Source organism: Anolis sagrei, chromosome 2, assembly GCF_037176765.1.
Source record: "Anolis sagrei isolate rAnoSag1 chromosome 2, rAnoSag1.mat, whole genome shotgun sequence".
In the NCBI taxonomy this organism is placed as follows: Eukaryota; Metazoa; Chordata; class Lepidosauria; order Squamata; family Dactyloidae; genus Anolis; species Anolis sagrei.
In genome coordinates, this window is record NC_090022.1 from 16,236,238 (window position 1) to 16,248,691 (window position 12,454).

At 42.3% G+C, this 12,454-nt stretch overlaps 1 protein-coding gene across 1 annotated transcript in view; it reads right to left on the reverse strand.

Annotated features, from left to right (window-relative positions):
* The window catches only part of LOC132765950 (complement C4-B-like), an 85,785-nt gene that overhangs the window by 32,294 nt on the left and 41,037 nt on the right, over positions 1 to 12,454 (reverse strand). Inside the window, exons 17-24 of the mRNA XM_060760258.2 lie at positions 11,318 to 11,518; positions 10,231 to 10,339; positions 8,495 to 8,565; positions 7,408 to 7,547; positions 6,920 to 7,129; positions 4,467 to 4,518; positions 2,701 to 2,790; positions 2,379 to 2,582 (exon numbers count right to left, since the gene is read on the reverse strand). Coding sequence (XP_060616241.2) covers positions 2,379 to 2,582; positions 2,701 to 2,790; positions 4,467 to 4,518; positions 6,920 to 7,129; positions 7,408 to 7,547; positions 8,495 to 8,565; positions 10,231 to 10,339; positions 11,318 to 11,518 — 1,077 coding nt within the window. The remainder of the gene's footprint in view (positions 1 to 2,378; positions 2,583 to 2,700; positions 2,791 to 4,466; positions 4,519 to 6,919; positions 7,130 to 7,407; positions 7,548 to 8,494; positions 8,566 to 10,230; positions 10,340 to 11,317; positions 11,519 to 12,454) is intronic.

The window sequence follows — 12,454 nt, forward strand, 5'->3', positions numbered from 1 at the left end:
TAACTGAAAAACAAAAAACCAAACATTTTTTGCATCTGGTTGTTAAAACAGATGCAACTTAAAAGATAGGCATGGACTGCTGGACAAGAACCCCTGTTCCAGAGATGGGTGTTGAGTAGGATTTGTAAGCCCTACAGACTTGTCAACAATTTGCTTAATTTGGTAAGGTTAGCTAAGATATAATATGGGATATAGTAAATTGGGACATCACCACATGCGGTAACATGCAAGCTACTATCTTGCAGTAAGTATTCCTGTGATATGGAATAGCAGCAACTTAGCATCATTGTGATGGGCAACTTTTCACAGTGCTGAGCTGTATGAAACTATATTTCCAGGTGGACAGTGTTACTTTTCTTTTTCTTTCTAAGACCTTAAAACTATTTTCTAAATTGGGTCGCTGTGAGTTTTCCAGGCTGTATAGCCATGTTCCAGAAGCATTATCTCCTGATGTTTTGCCCACATCGATAGCAGGCATCCCCAGAGGTTGTGGGGTCTGTTGGAAACTACGCAAATGAGGTTCATATATCTGTGAAATGTAGCATAGGAGAAAGAACTCTTGTCTGCTTGAGGCTAGTGTGAATGTTGCAACTGGCCACCTTGATTAGCATTTAATCGCCTTGTAGCTTCAAAGCCTGGCTGGTTGCTGTCTGAAGCAGCAGACATCCTCAGAGGTTGTGAGGTCTGTTGGAAACCATCAGGGCCAGCTATCACCTCCCAACAAAGGATTCCCCAGGCAGGAAGTAGCCAGGCTTTCAAGCTGCAAGGCTATTCAATGCTAATCAAGGTGGCCAATTGCAGCATTCACATTTGCTTCAAGCACAAGAACAATACTAAAAAAAACCAGGGAAATTCCAGACAAGAAACAATCAGGGACAGCAAATCACCTCTCAACAAAGGATTCCCCCAGGCAGTAAGAAGTTACACCTTGAAACTGCTAGGTCATCAAATGATAATCAAGGAGGCCCATTGAAACATTCACACCTACCTATAACAGACAAAAGTTCTTTCTTCCAACCTGGACATTATTCCATAGATATATAAATCTCACTTTCTAGTTTCGAACAGACCTCGCAACCTCTGAGAATGCCTGCCATCGATGTAGGCGAAACAGCAGGAGAGAATGCTTCTGGAACACATCCATACACTGTCCAACAGGCAGTGGCCAGGATGTTAACTGGTGCTCCTTACAGAGAGAGGTCAACCCTTCTGTTCAAGGAGCTCCACTGGCTGCCGTTTATTTTCCGAGCCCAAATTAAGGTGCAGGTGCTGACCTACAAAGCCCTGAACGGTTTGGGACCATCCTACCTGCATGACCGCATCTCCGTTTATGAACCCACGTGTGCACTCCGTTCATCTGGAGAGGCCCTGCTCGTGATCCCGCCCGTGTCGCAAGCGCGTTTGGTGGGGACATGAGACAGGGCCTTTTCTGTGGTGGCCTCCCGACTCTGGAACACCCTCCCCAAAGATTTTAGACAGGCCCCTACACTGGCAGTCTTTAGAAAGAACTTGAAGACCTGGCTGTTCCGATGTGCCTTCCCAGAATAGGAAATCTCCAATACCAAGTCCCAGAAGCACTTTGCTAGAATTAAGATTGCCGCACACTGCACTTGCCCTATAAGCCTTATATACCTCCTGTCACATCAGCACTTTTAATCCTGTACACATTACTCTGGCCTGGCCCAGTTTTATTGTATCTTAGTGTATTGTTTATTGCTTGTTGTTTATATTGCTTTAATTGTTTTTAATTTGCTTTAGGTTTTGTATTGTTATGTTGTGTATTGAGGCCTTGGCCTTTGTAAGCCGCATCGAGTCCTTCGGGAGATGCTAGCGGGGTACAAATAAAGATAATAATAATAATAATAATAATAATAATAATAATACAGCCCAGAAAACTCACAACAACCCAGTGAATCCAACCATGAAAGCCTTTGGCAACATATTTTCTAAATTTCTCATTGCATGAGGTATACCCTGTCATGTTGATGGCTGACCAGCAACAGCACTGTGTAATTTTATTTATTTATTTATTTGATTTGTATACCGCTACTCCCAGTTTGGCTCGGAGCGGTTTACAGAAGCAAGTTAAAACAATACAATTAGCTTTAAAAATAATCATAACAATAACAGTAAGCAGCAATGTAACCTCAATGCAATAAAGTCCATAGTTTAAAAAGTCTGCATGTTCAGGGCTTGGGGAAAAAAATGGGGACTACAATTCACAGACTTGTCCACCTTGAAGTTGTGGTTCAAACAATGCTGTTTCTCAAAATGTGCCACAATCCTTTTCTAAGAATTATAATTACTGGAGGCTGCATGTTTTAATATGCAACAATGAATCTCCTTTTTATGCACATCCCAGTGGATAGGATCCTTACCAATGCGGAGGTTTTCCAGTGCCTTTTCCTTGCTGTCTGCTTTCAGGTGCAGCCATTGCTCCGTCTTGTCCAGGTAGTGCATCGCATAGACTCCAGGTGCTAACAAGACCATTGTTTGTTCTCCACATCCCCGAGGAACTCGCAGCAGAGACGTCAGGCCTTCTGGGGTCAGAGAACTTTCCAAGGTGTCAGTTGGTACTGATCCTGGGAGGAAAGGAAAGGCTGGATCAGTGGGCAGCATGGAGTTGGAGATGGGGCAGATTAGGAGCATAATTCTGGATGAGGGAAGGTTACATCTCAAGGTCTCAGGTTCTCAACCCACCTGTCAACCGAACACTCATCTTGAAGTCTCCATCAGGAATGGCATTGGAGGGCATGTCGCCTGAAATCTCCACAGATCCGGAGCGTCCCTCTGCCCCAAGCAGAGAAAAAGGCGGTGAATGCTTTGCTTCTTGTTACTCCAAACCAATCCCTGCAAATTCTTCCATAGAACTTAAGCAGTATGAATTAAAAGTAAACTGATTAACTACCCAGCCATGTTCTGGTTCAGGCCCCTTCTACACTGCCATATAATCCAGATTATCAAATCTGATAACCCACATTATCTGCTTTGAATTGGATTATCTGAGTCTACACTGCCAGTTCAAAGCAGATAATCTGAAAGTTAAATGGGAATGTAGGAGGGGGCTCAGACAAACAAAATGTTGTAAAGGCAGTGTTTCTCAACCTGGGGGTCGGGACCCATGTAAACAATCTTTGGCAGATAATTCATCCAGTAAACTTTCAAGTATTTCTGACACTCGTTCTTTCTGTGCTGAAATTGGCAAAGGATTGCTAAAGCTGGGATTTTCGCTTTCACGTTTATCTTCATCTTCAATTATATCAGCCTGGGAGGGTCTCGAGGGAGTCTCAGAGGGGTCACCAAAGACCACCAGAAAACAATATTTTATGTTGGTCATGGGGGTTCTGTGTGGTCCAATTCTATCATTAGTAGGGTTCAGAATGCTTTTTGATTGTAGGTGAACTATAAATCCCAGCAACTACAACTCCCAAATGCCAAGGTCTATTTCCCCCAAACTCCACCAGTGTTCACATATGGGCATATTGAGTATTTGTACCAAGTTTGGTCCGGATCCATCATTGTTTGAGTCCATAGTGCTTTCTGGATGTAGGTGAACTACAACTCCAAAAACTCAAGGTCAATGGCCACCAAACCCTTCCAGTATTTTCTAGTGGTCATGGGAATTCTGTGTGACAAGTTTGGTTAAATTCCATCGCTGGTGGAGTTCAGAATGCTCTTTGATTGTAGGTGAACTATAAATCCCAGCAACCACAACTCCCAATGACAAAATTACAGGTATTTGTGCCAAATTTGGGCCAATGAATGAAAATACATCCTGCATATCAGATACTTACATTATGATTCATAACAGTAGCAAAATTACAGTCATGAAGCAAGGAAAATAATGTTATGATTGGGGGTCATCACAACATGAGGAATGATATTAAGGGATCACAGCATTAGGAAAGTCGAGGAACACTGGATTGTTGTAGGTTTTACGGGCTGTATGGCCATGTTCTAGAATCATTCTCTCCTGACGTTTCGCCTACATCTAGTGAACCTCAGAACATCTGAGGATGCTTGCCACAGATGCAGGCGAAATGTCAGGAGAGAATGCTTCTAGAACATGGCCATACAGCCTGAAAAACCTACAACAATCCAGTGATTCCAGCCATGAAACCCTTCGATAATACGTTGAGAAACACTGCTGTAAGGGAATAACACTTGCAAGACTGGGCCACTATGTGTGTGATGCAGTGGGCAACTAGTATCTAATGAGGTTTGGACCTTCTGTGGTTTCTCAAATATGTGGATGCGCAAGACTCATTATATACAGGGGCATATTAAAAACTGTCTCCAAAGCCTTGATGGTTGAATTCATGAATGCAGAATGAGGAAATATGGAAGGACAACTGAACATTTGAACATTAAAGGCTTGTACTGTATGCCTATCAGTTGGAATTCTTTTAATTTCTGCTTACTTCCCATCTTCCATTATTTCGAGTTCTACCTTCATTTTCTCCTACCTTGGTTGTCCAGGGCAATGGTATATTCTTCCAGTTGGACAGCTCCCTCTCTCTGTGAATGGAGAAGAAATCAATAGACATAAGTTGCAAGAAAAGAGATTCTGATGAAGCGCAAAGAACACACAGTAAGAACTGTTTGACAATGCAAGAGGGTCTTTGAACACATATAAGAGGGCTGCCCTATTTGGATTCCTTCTTTGGTGGGGGTTAGTCTAAATGGCCTTTGGGAACCTTTGGGGGAGATGTAGGATGGAATCAACATGAGATACAGATTGAGTGGAAAGTGGCTTGAATGAGGACAAACTTACGAGGGTTGAATGAAAAGTAATGCTTCCACCTTCGTTTACTTGGGTTTGGATGGGAATAACTCTCCTTCTATGTCCTGCCTCAGAGTTTAAGATCTGGGGAGGCCCTGCTCTCGGCCCCACCTCTATCACAAGTGAGATTGGTGGAGACAAGGAGCAGGACCTTCTCAGTGGTGGCCTGTGGAATTCACTTCCCGGGGAAATTAGGTCATCAACATCCCTCCTCTCTTTTAGAAGGAAACTAAAAACATGGATATGGGACCAGGCCTTTGGGTAATCTGGCAGATAGACAAAGGACAATGACGACTAGAATTGATAGGATTTGATAATGTGGAATGAACTTACGGATTCTGAGCTGGCGAACGTTGAACATTAGATTGGTTTTTTATTGATTGTGATGTATAACTTGATTGTTTTAATTGTTTTATAATTGCTGATGATACATGTTTTATCTTATTGTCTGCTGTTGGCATCGAATTGTGCCTTTTGTAAGCCGCCCTGAGTCCCTCCTCAGGGGTTGAGAAGGGTGGGGTAGAAATATGCGAAATAAATAAATAAAAGAAATAAATAATAAATATTTTAATAAATCAAACGCAGAAATAGTCCTTAGAATGTGCTCTTTAACTACCACTATTCACTTTCCCACATAATCACCAGACAACTGGATACATTTCTGCCAACAATGAACAAGTTTTCTGAAGCCGTCGCCGTTACTGGCAAATTTCAAGTCTGTGTGCTTTCATTTCAGGCGTCAGCACCTGACCCATCGAACACAGATCTTCTGATAGTCAAGCAAAGCAATATTGTGACCCACACGTTCTTGTGAAATGCTGATTATGCTTGAAATTTCTCTCTGAGTGATACGACGATGGCCCTCAATCAATCTGTCAACCTTTTGCTTGTAAAACTCGGTGGTTGCTGTCACAGGACGTCCAACTCTTTGTTTGTCACGCAAGTCAGATGTTCCCACCTCAACATCTTTAAACTTACTCGCCCAATGAAGCACAGTACTCACATCAACACAATCACCATAAACAGCTTGCATTCTCCGATGAATCTCCTTTGGGGTGACACCTTCTGCTGTCAAGACTTCAATGACTGCACACTGCTTAAGTTGCATTGACTGACTAAAATGATCAAGGGTCTGGAGAACAAGCCCTATGAGGAGCGGCTTAAAGAGCTGGGTATGTTTAGCCTGAAGAAGAGAAGGCTGAGGGGAGACATGATGATGGCCATGTATAAGTATGTGACAAGAAGTCATAGGGAGGAGGGAGCAAGATTATTTTCTTCTGCCCTGGAGACTTGGATGCAGAACAATGGCTTCAAACTACAAAAAGGAGATTCCATCTGAACATTAGGAGGAACTTCCTGACTGTGAGAGATGTTCAGCCATGGAACTCTGTGCCCCGGCGTGTGGTGGAGGCTCCTTCTTTGAAGGCTTTAAAACAGAGGCTGGATGGCCATTTGTTGGGGGTGCTTTGAATGCAATTTTAGTGCTTCTTGGCAGAATGGGGTTGGACTGGTTGGCCCACGAGGTCTCTTCCAACTCTATGATTCTATAAGTCATGCAATAAGTTTCAAAACTGATTGAAATTCCCATGCTTAGGAGAAATAATAATAAACTAATAATAAACTTTATTTATTCCCCACCACCATCTCCCCAAAGGGCATTTGGGGTGGCTAACATGAAGCCAAGCCCAGAAATACAATACAGCAAAATAAAATACAAAAACAATGAAAAATTACATCACAATAGAATACATAAAACAACTAGATAAAATAAACAGTGCAAAATCCTTACTACCTCTGAGGATGCTTGCCATAGATGCAGGCAAAACGTCAGGAGAGAATGCCTCTAGACCATGGCCATATAGCCCAAAAAAACCTACAACAACCAAGTGATTCCAGCCATGAAAGCCTTCGACAATACAGTGCAAAATAACATAATAAAAATCAAACGCAATGGGCAGGTCAAATGCACAAGTCAAAATGATAAAACCCTGGATGAGATAATAGTGGAATAAGCGTATTTGTGAGGTAGGAGCTCATAAGGGGGAAAGTGCATGATGAGGACGATACTGTAGACGAATCAGACAGAAATGGGATATATGGTCATTCTCCAAAAGCTGCTGGGGAAAAGAGTCTTACCTCAACTCGTAGTTTCTTGGAAACTTTGTCTCCTGCCCCAAAGCCACCGAGGGCAACCACAGTGATGGGGATATCACTTGCTCCCATGGGCACCAAAACGAAGGGCACAGGGACAGCAGAGTTCCCAGGGACCACCACTCGTTGCTTGCGCTCAGGGCCCACCGTGGCCGGAGAGCAGATGCCCTCGGCCGGCTCCAGATAAACCAAGGCCTAAGCAGAGGGAGAAAAGCAGGGAGAAAGAAAGTGAGTAGTAAGACTTGATCAGGCATTGGCAAAAAACCCTCCAGGTGTTTTGGACTTCAACTCCCACAATTCCTAACAGCCTACCAGCTGTTAGGAATTGTGGGAGTTGAAGTCCATAGCACTTGGAGAGCCAAAGTTTGCCCATGCCTGCTCTTGAAGCAAAGTGCTCTTAAACAGTTTCCCTGAAGATTCAGGCAAGAAAAGGACAGCCAAAAGGGATAATCCATAGTGTAGTCTGTACTTACATTGACTTGCTGAGAGTTGTAGTTGTACAGAACTGGGCGAAGCTCAATCTGCTCAAACCGTTTCACCGAGTACGGGAGCCTTAGAGAGATGTGGAAATTCTGGAAGACTCTGATTTGAAGGGGTTCTGAGATACAGATTCCTGAGAGTTTGGGAACAAAAAATAATTAGTGCAAGGAGATGGAAGAGGGAGAGTATCGGGACAGTTAGCAGGAGCACCCTCACGTGTTTTAGTGTTATAATAAGAACGACTAATAAGCACATTCAAATGAAAAAAGTGCATTAGCAAAATATGAAAATTATTAAAACAATAAAAAAAGCACAACACAACAGCGAATGAGTGCATTTACACTGTAGGATGACTGCAGTTTGACACACTTCGTTTTGGAATATTAAAATTTGTAGTTTGACAAGGATCCAATACTCTTGGTAGAGAAAGCAAAAGGCCTTGTAAAACTATAATTCCCAGGATTCTATAGCATTGGGCCATAGCATTTAAAGTTGGATCAAATTCCATTGATTCTAGAGTGTAGTTCTAGAATCAAGTATTTCCATCAGAAAGCAAAACTTTGCCGGCATGGCTCTATAGGCGCCTTTATTATCTTCCTGCCAAAGCAGTACCTATTGATCTACTCACATTTGCATGTTTTCACATTGCTAGGCTGGCAGGAGCTAGGGCTAACAGTGGGAGCTCACCCCAACCAGCAGATTCAAACTGCCGACCTTTAGGTCAGCAGATTCAATGATTTAGCCTATTGACTGGATAGGCCTTCTGGATAGGTCTTTTCTTGCAGATGGTAAAGAACATAGGAGCACTACACACACACACTATGTAACAATAATCTTGCACAAATGTGTTGAAGGTTGTGGAACCTGTGTCCCCTGGCAATGTATGGACCCCAACTCCCATTATCTCCAGCTCATATGGTCATTTGACAGATATGACAGATATTGACAGTTATGAACAGATTGTAGGATACCAGAGGTATTCGTCATAAGAGAAGATGGTTGTCTAGATTAGGATAATTTCAAAAGGTTTCTTCTGAGTCAGTTCCTGGACATGGAGAAATATAGCAACTACCTGCTTACCTGTTTCAGAAGACATGCTGACTGCCTGTATCTCCCAGGTTGTGATGGAATCGGGGAGATTTAGTTGTTCCCTGTAGGATGTAGTTAGAGAACATTATTATCCAGAGAAGGCAAGAAAAATGAGATGGAATGAATAGAACCACATCAAACATTTTTTTAAAAATGATGTCTCCATCCACTCACATTCAAGGGCATGGTAACCAAAATTTAGCTTAAAATTGACATCCACTGTACAGTTCCATCAGTTCCATATCACTTTAACTGTAAGTTTTGGAAAATGTGAATCTCCACAACCATTTGGGAAATGGGATTCGTAAGCTTTTTGAAAAACCACTGGTCACTCTAAAGGCATGGCCTTGTTAGAAGTCACAACTTTTTGAAAAGTGGTGTTCACCAGCATCCATGCAAAGCAACTAGGTCTCTTAGCTGTTAAACTGATGTACCTAGGTATGTCTTTGAACTGCCAGGGACAAAGACATGCCAATGAACAAAAAATTATATTCAGCAGAGTTTCAGAAGTCTTCCTTTAGCTGCCCCAAAAAGATCTACTCTCCCTTAAAATATATTTGCCTTTAAAACATGCTCTCAAAATACAAAATAAAGTCTTCTTTAAAAGTAACAGTTTGTTTACTCACAAAACTTCATGTATACAGCATACAGGTACTTTGCTTATGAATCCAGTTACAATAGGATTTTAAGTAGATTTTAAGTAGTATGTGTATATGTGTGCTTGTGTATATATATGTATGTGGCTTTGAGCATTCATTGTAATGTAATTTTTGCTTTTTGGCTTTTTAAGTCTCTTCTGCTGTGTTTTTCAGTGTTTTTATGAGTGATGGTCACTTGTTGGGAAGTTTGCCCCAATTCTTTCGTTGGCGGGGTTCAGAATGCTCTTTGATTGTAGGTGAACTATAAATCCCAGTAACTACAACTCCCAAATGCCAAGGTCTATTTCCCCAAAACCCATCTGTGTTCATATTTGGGCATATTGACTATTCATGCCAAGTTTGGTCCAGATCCATCATTGTTTGAGTCCACAGTGCTCTCTGGTAAACTACAACTCCCAAACTCAAAGTCAATGCCCCCCAAACACTTTGAGTGTTTTATGTTGGTCATGGGAGACCTGTGTGCCACATTGGGTTCAATTCCATCGATGGAGTTTAGAATGCTCTCTGATTGTAGGTTAATTATAAATCCCAGCAACTACAACTCCCAAATGACAAATTTAATTTTTTGTGTGATGGTCACTCCTTGGGTTAGTAGGTGTCTTATGGCCAAATTTGGCGGCAATTCATCAAGTCGTTTTTTAGTTATGTTAATCCCACAAACGAACATTACATTCTTATTTATATAGGTATAGCTTTTTCTGTTTGTGGTACTATGAGTGTGCATCTTACAATTGATGGCATCTTAGAATCAATGAAATGTGATATTGGTTAGTTAGTTATTTGTATAGACTTCCTTTTCTAAAATGCATTCAAGATGAGACACAGAGTTGTATCATCCTTTCACCCCATTTTATCCTTACTGGAACAACTCTGAGACATGGGTCTAAGTCAGTATGTATGGCTGATTCAAATGTATACATTCAGCCCTCCATGTTTGCTGTGATTAGGGGCACAGGACCACATGTAAACAAAAAACAATGAAGTAAGAAATTGCTAATTTTTTTTACTTGAGAGAACACCACTCTCAACAATGGAACTAGCCTTGAGAAGGAGTACTGGCCTACTCACGTGTGTGTCTTGTCAACAGCAAATGTTTTCCAGAGCCAGTTTTCAGGGAAGTAACTTCGGACTTGAATATACTCATCGTCAAAGAAATCCTCGTCCTCATCTTCCAGGACTACATAAAAATGTTGATTTTATTATTACATTTTGGAATCCCATTCTTTCTTTAAGACTTAGAATCATAGAGTACACAGTCACACTGATGGAACCAGCCTGGGCAAGGTTAGTCCTAAATAATGTCAACAGTCACAGGCTGGCTGGTTCTGGATACCACAAAGCTTCAGCTCATTTAGTGTCCACCTCAATTAGCTCTTAGGCACCTTGGCCAGTTAGGACTAGCTAGACTGAACTGTCCCTACCCCTAGATCAGTGTTTCTCAAACTGTGCTTCCCCAGGTGTCTTGGACTTCAGCTGCCAGAAATCCCAGCTAGCTTACCAGTTGCTAGGAATTGTGGGTATTGAAGCCTGATCCCCCCAGGTAGCGAGTTCCAAAAGTGGGGGGCCACCACAGAGAAGGCCTTCTCCCTCATACCCACAAGTCGAGCTGATATAGAGGAAGGGGCGAGAAGAGGGCCTCTCCAGAGGATCACAGAGATTGTGCAGGTTTATGGTAGGAGATGCAGTCACAAAGGTAGGTGGGTCCCAAACCGTTCAGGGCTTTGTAGGTAATAACCTGCACCTTGAATTGTGACCAGAAGATGAACGGCAGCCAATGGAGCTCATTAAACAGGAGAAGCTCTGGCCTAGATATTTGTTTTCTGTTGATCAGTCTCAGAGATCAGCTGGCACCGGGATCTCAGATTCTACCTTCTTCCAGGACAGAAATAGGGCTAGAATGCCACCACAATGTTAAACTAAGGCTGAAAGAGGTTTGGATCCAACACAACTTCAGCTATCCTATAAACAAGCAGGCAAATATACAGATCTTGAAAAGAAATTTCAGAGATATGGCACAGTGAGAGACCACAGAGATACCCACCTTTTACCCACTTGCCACATACCATACCTTTTCTTGGATTTGACAAGCCCTAGCTAAACTCTACCCTGGAAATTGGAAGGACTACTCTCCTGGGTCAAGGATACAAGTACTCACCTCGTCCAAGGTGATGAGATCCCCAGGATTGGCGCCGTAGCTTGGAGGCATGCTTGCAGCAGTCAAGGAAGACTTTGCGACACTGCCCAGCATTCTCTCCTCGGATCCGTTTTGCCCGGTCCTCACACGTCCTCGCTTGGCGCAGCAGTTCCATTCCACCCCGACAGCACTTTTGATCTTTGGGATCTGTGTACTTGGAAACTGCAGGTGTGGGAGGGAGAGAAGCATGTGGAAAAGAGTCAAAGAGAGCCACACTCTTTCCTTCTGCGTTCTCTTAGCCTATTTTGTATTGGAAGGAGGCGAGGAGAGAGAATGTTGAAGACAGCTCTGGAGAGAACTGGAAAAGCAATTCAGAATATACAGTAGGACCCCCCTTATCTGTGGATTTACTATTTCACTTGGCAGCACTCCGAGAGATAACATCCATAGCCTCACACACAATCTCCAGAAGTGTCTATTTATTATCATTATCATTATTATGTTTATTTATATCCTGCTTTTTCTCTCCACAAGGAAATTCAAAGCAACTTACATGAAAAGCATTTGTTTATGGGTCTCTTTAGGTTCTTCAGTGTGATTTCACGGTATGCTTCTGGACTAAGTAGAGCCAAAATATAGCATTTGTTTTTATCCATGGGGTGGTGGTGGTCTTGTTTGGAAGAGATCCCCTGCAGATACTATATTCTACAAATATTGACCAATACAGGACGTTGACTTATTGCCTACCTCCTGACAACTTCCTTGGGACGAAAGATGCTTTCTTGAGCTTTGAAACTGGATTAAGAGCTCTTCAGGGTGGAGCACATTTGTCCTTCAAACCATAGGATAACCTCAGCAAATTATAACTCAGTTTTTTGAACAAATCTTCAAAAGAGCCTTTATCCAGATTTGAGAACCCACCAAGAATAGTCTTGCAGAGAAATGGAAGAAGTAAACACAGAAGCAACAACTATTGGTAATGTTGGGTTGGGCTGATATTTCAGCCCTACCCAACATAACCGATTGTTGTAGCTTCCATGTTTACTTCTTCCATTTTGTATCTCCCAAATGAGACAGAGAGCTAGAATAAGACCTCAAACTGAATGGGAAGGCAAACAGATAATAAACAATGACTTTAGCCAAAGGATCTACCAAGTC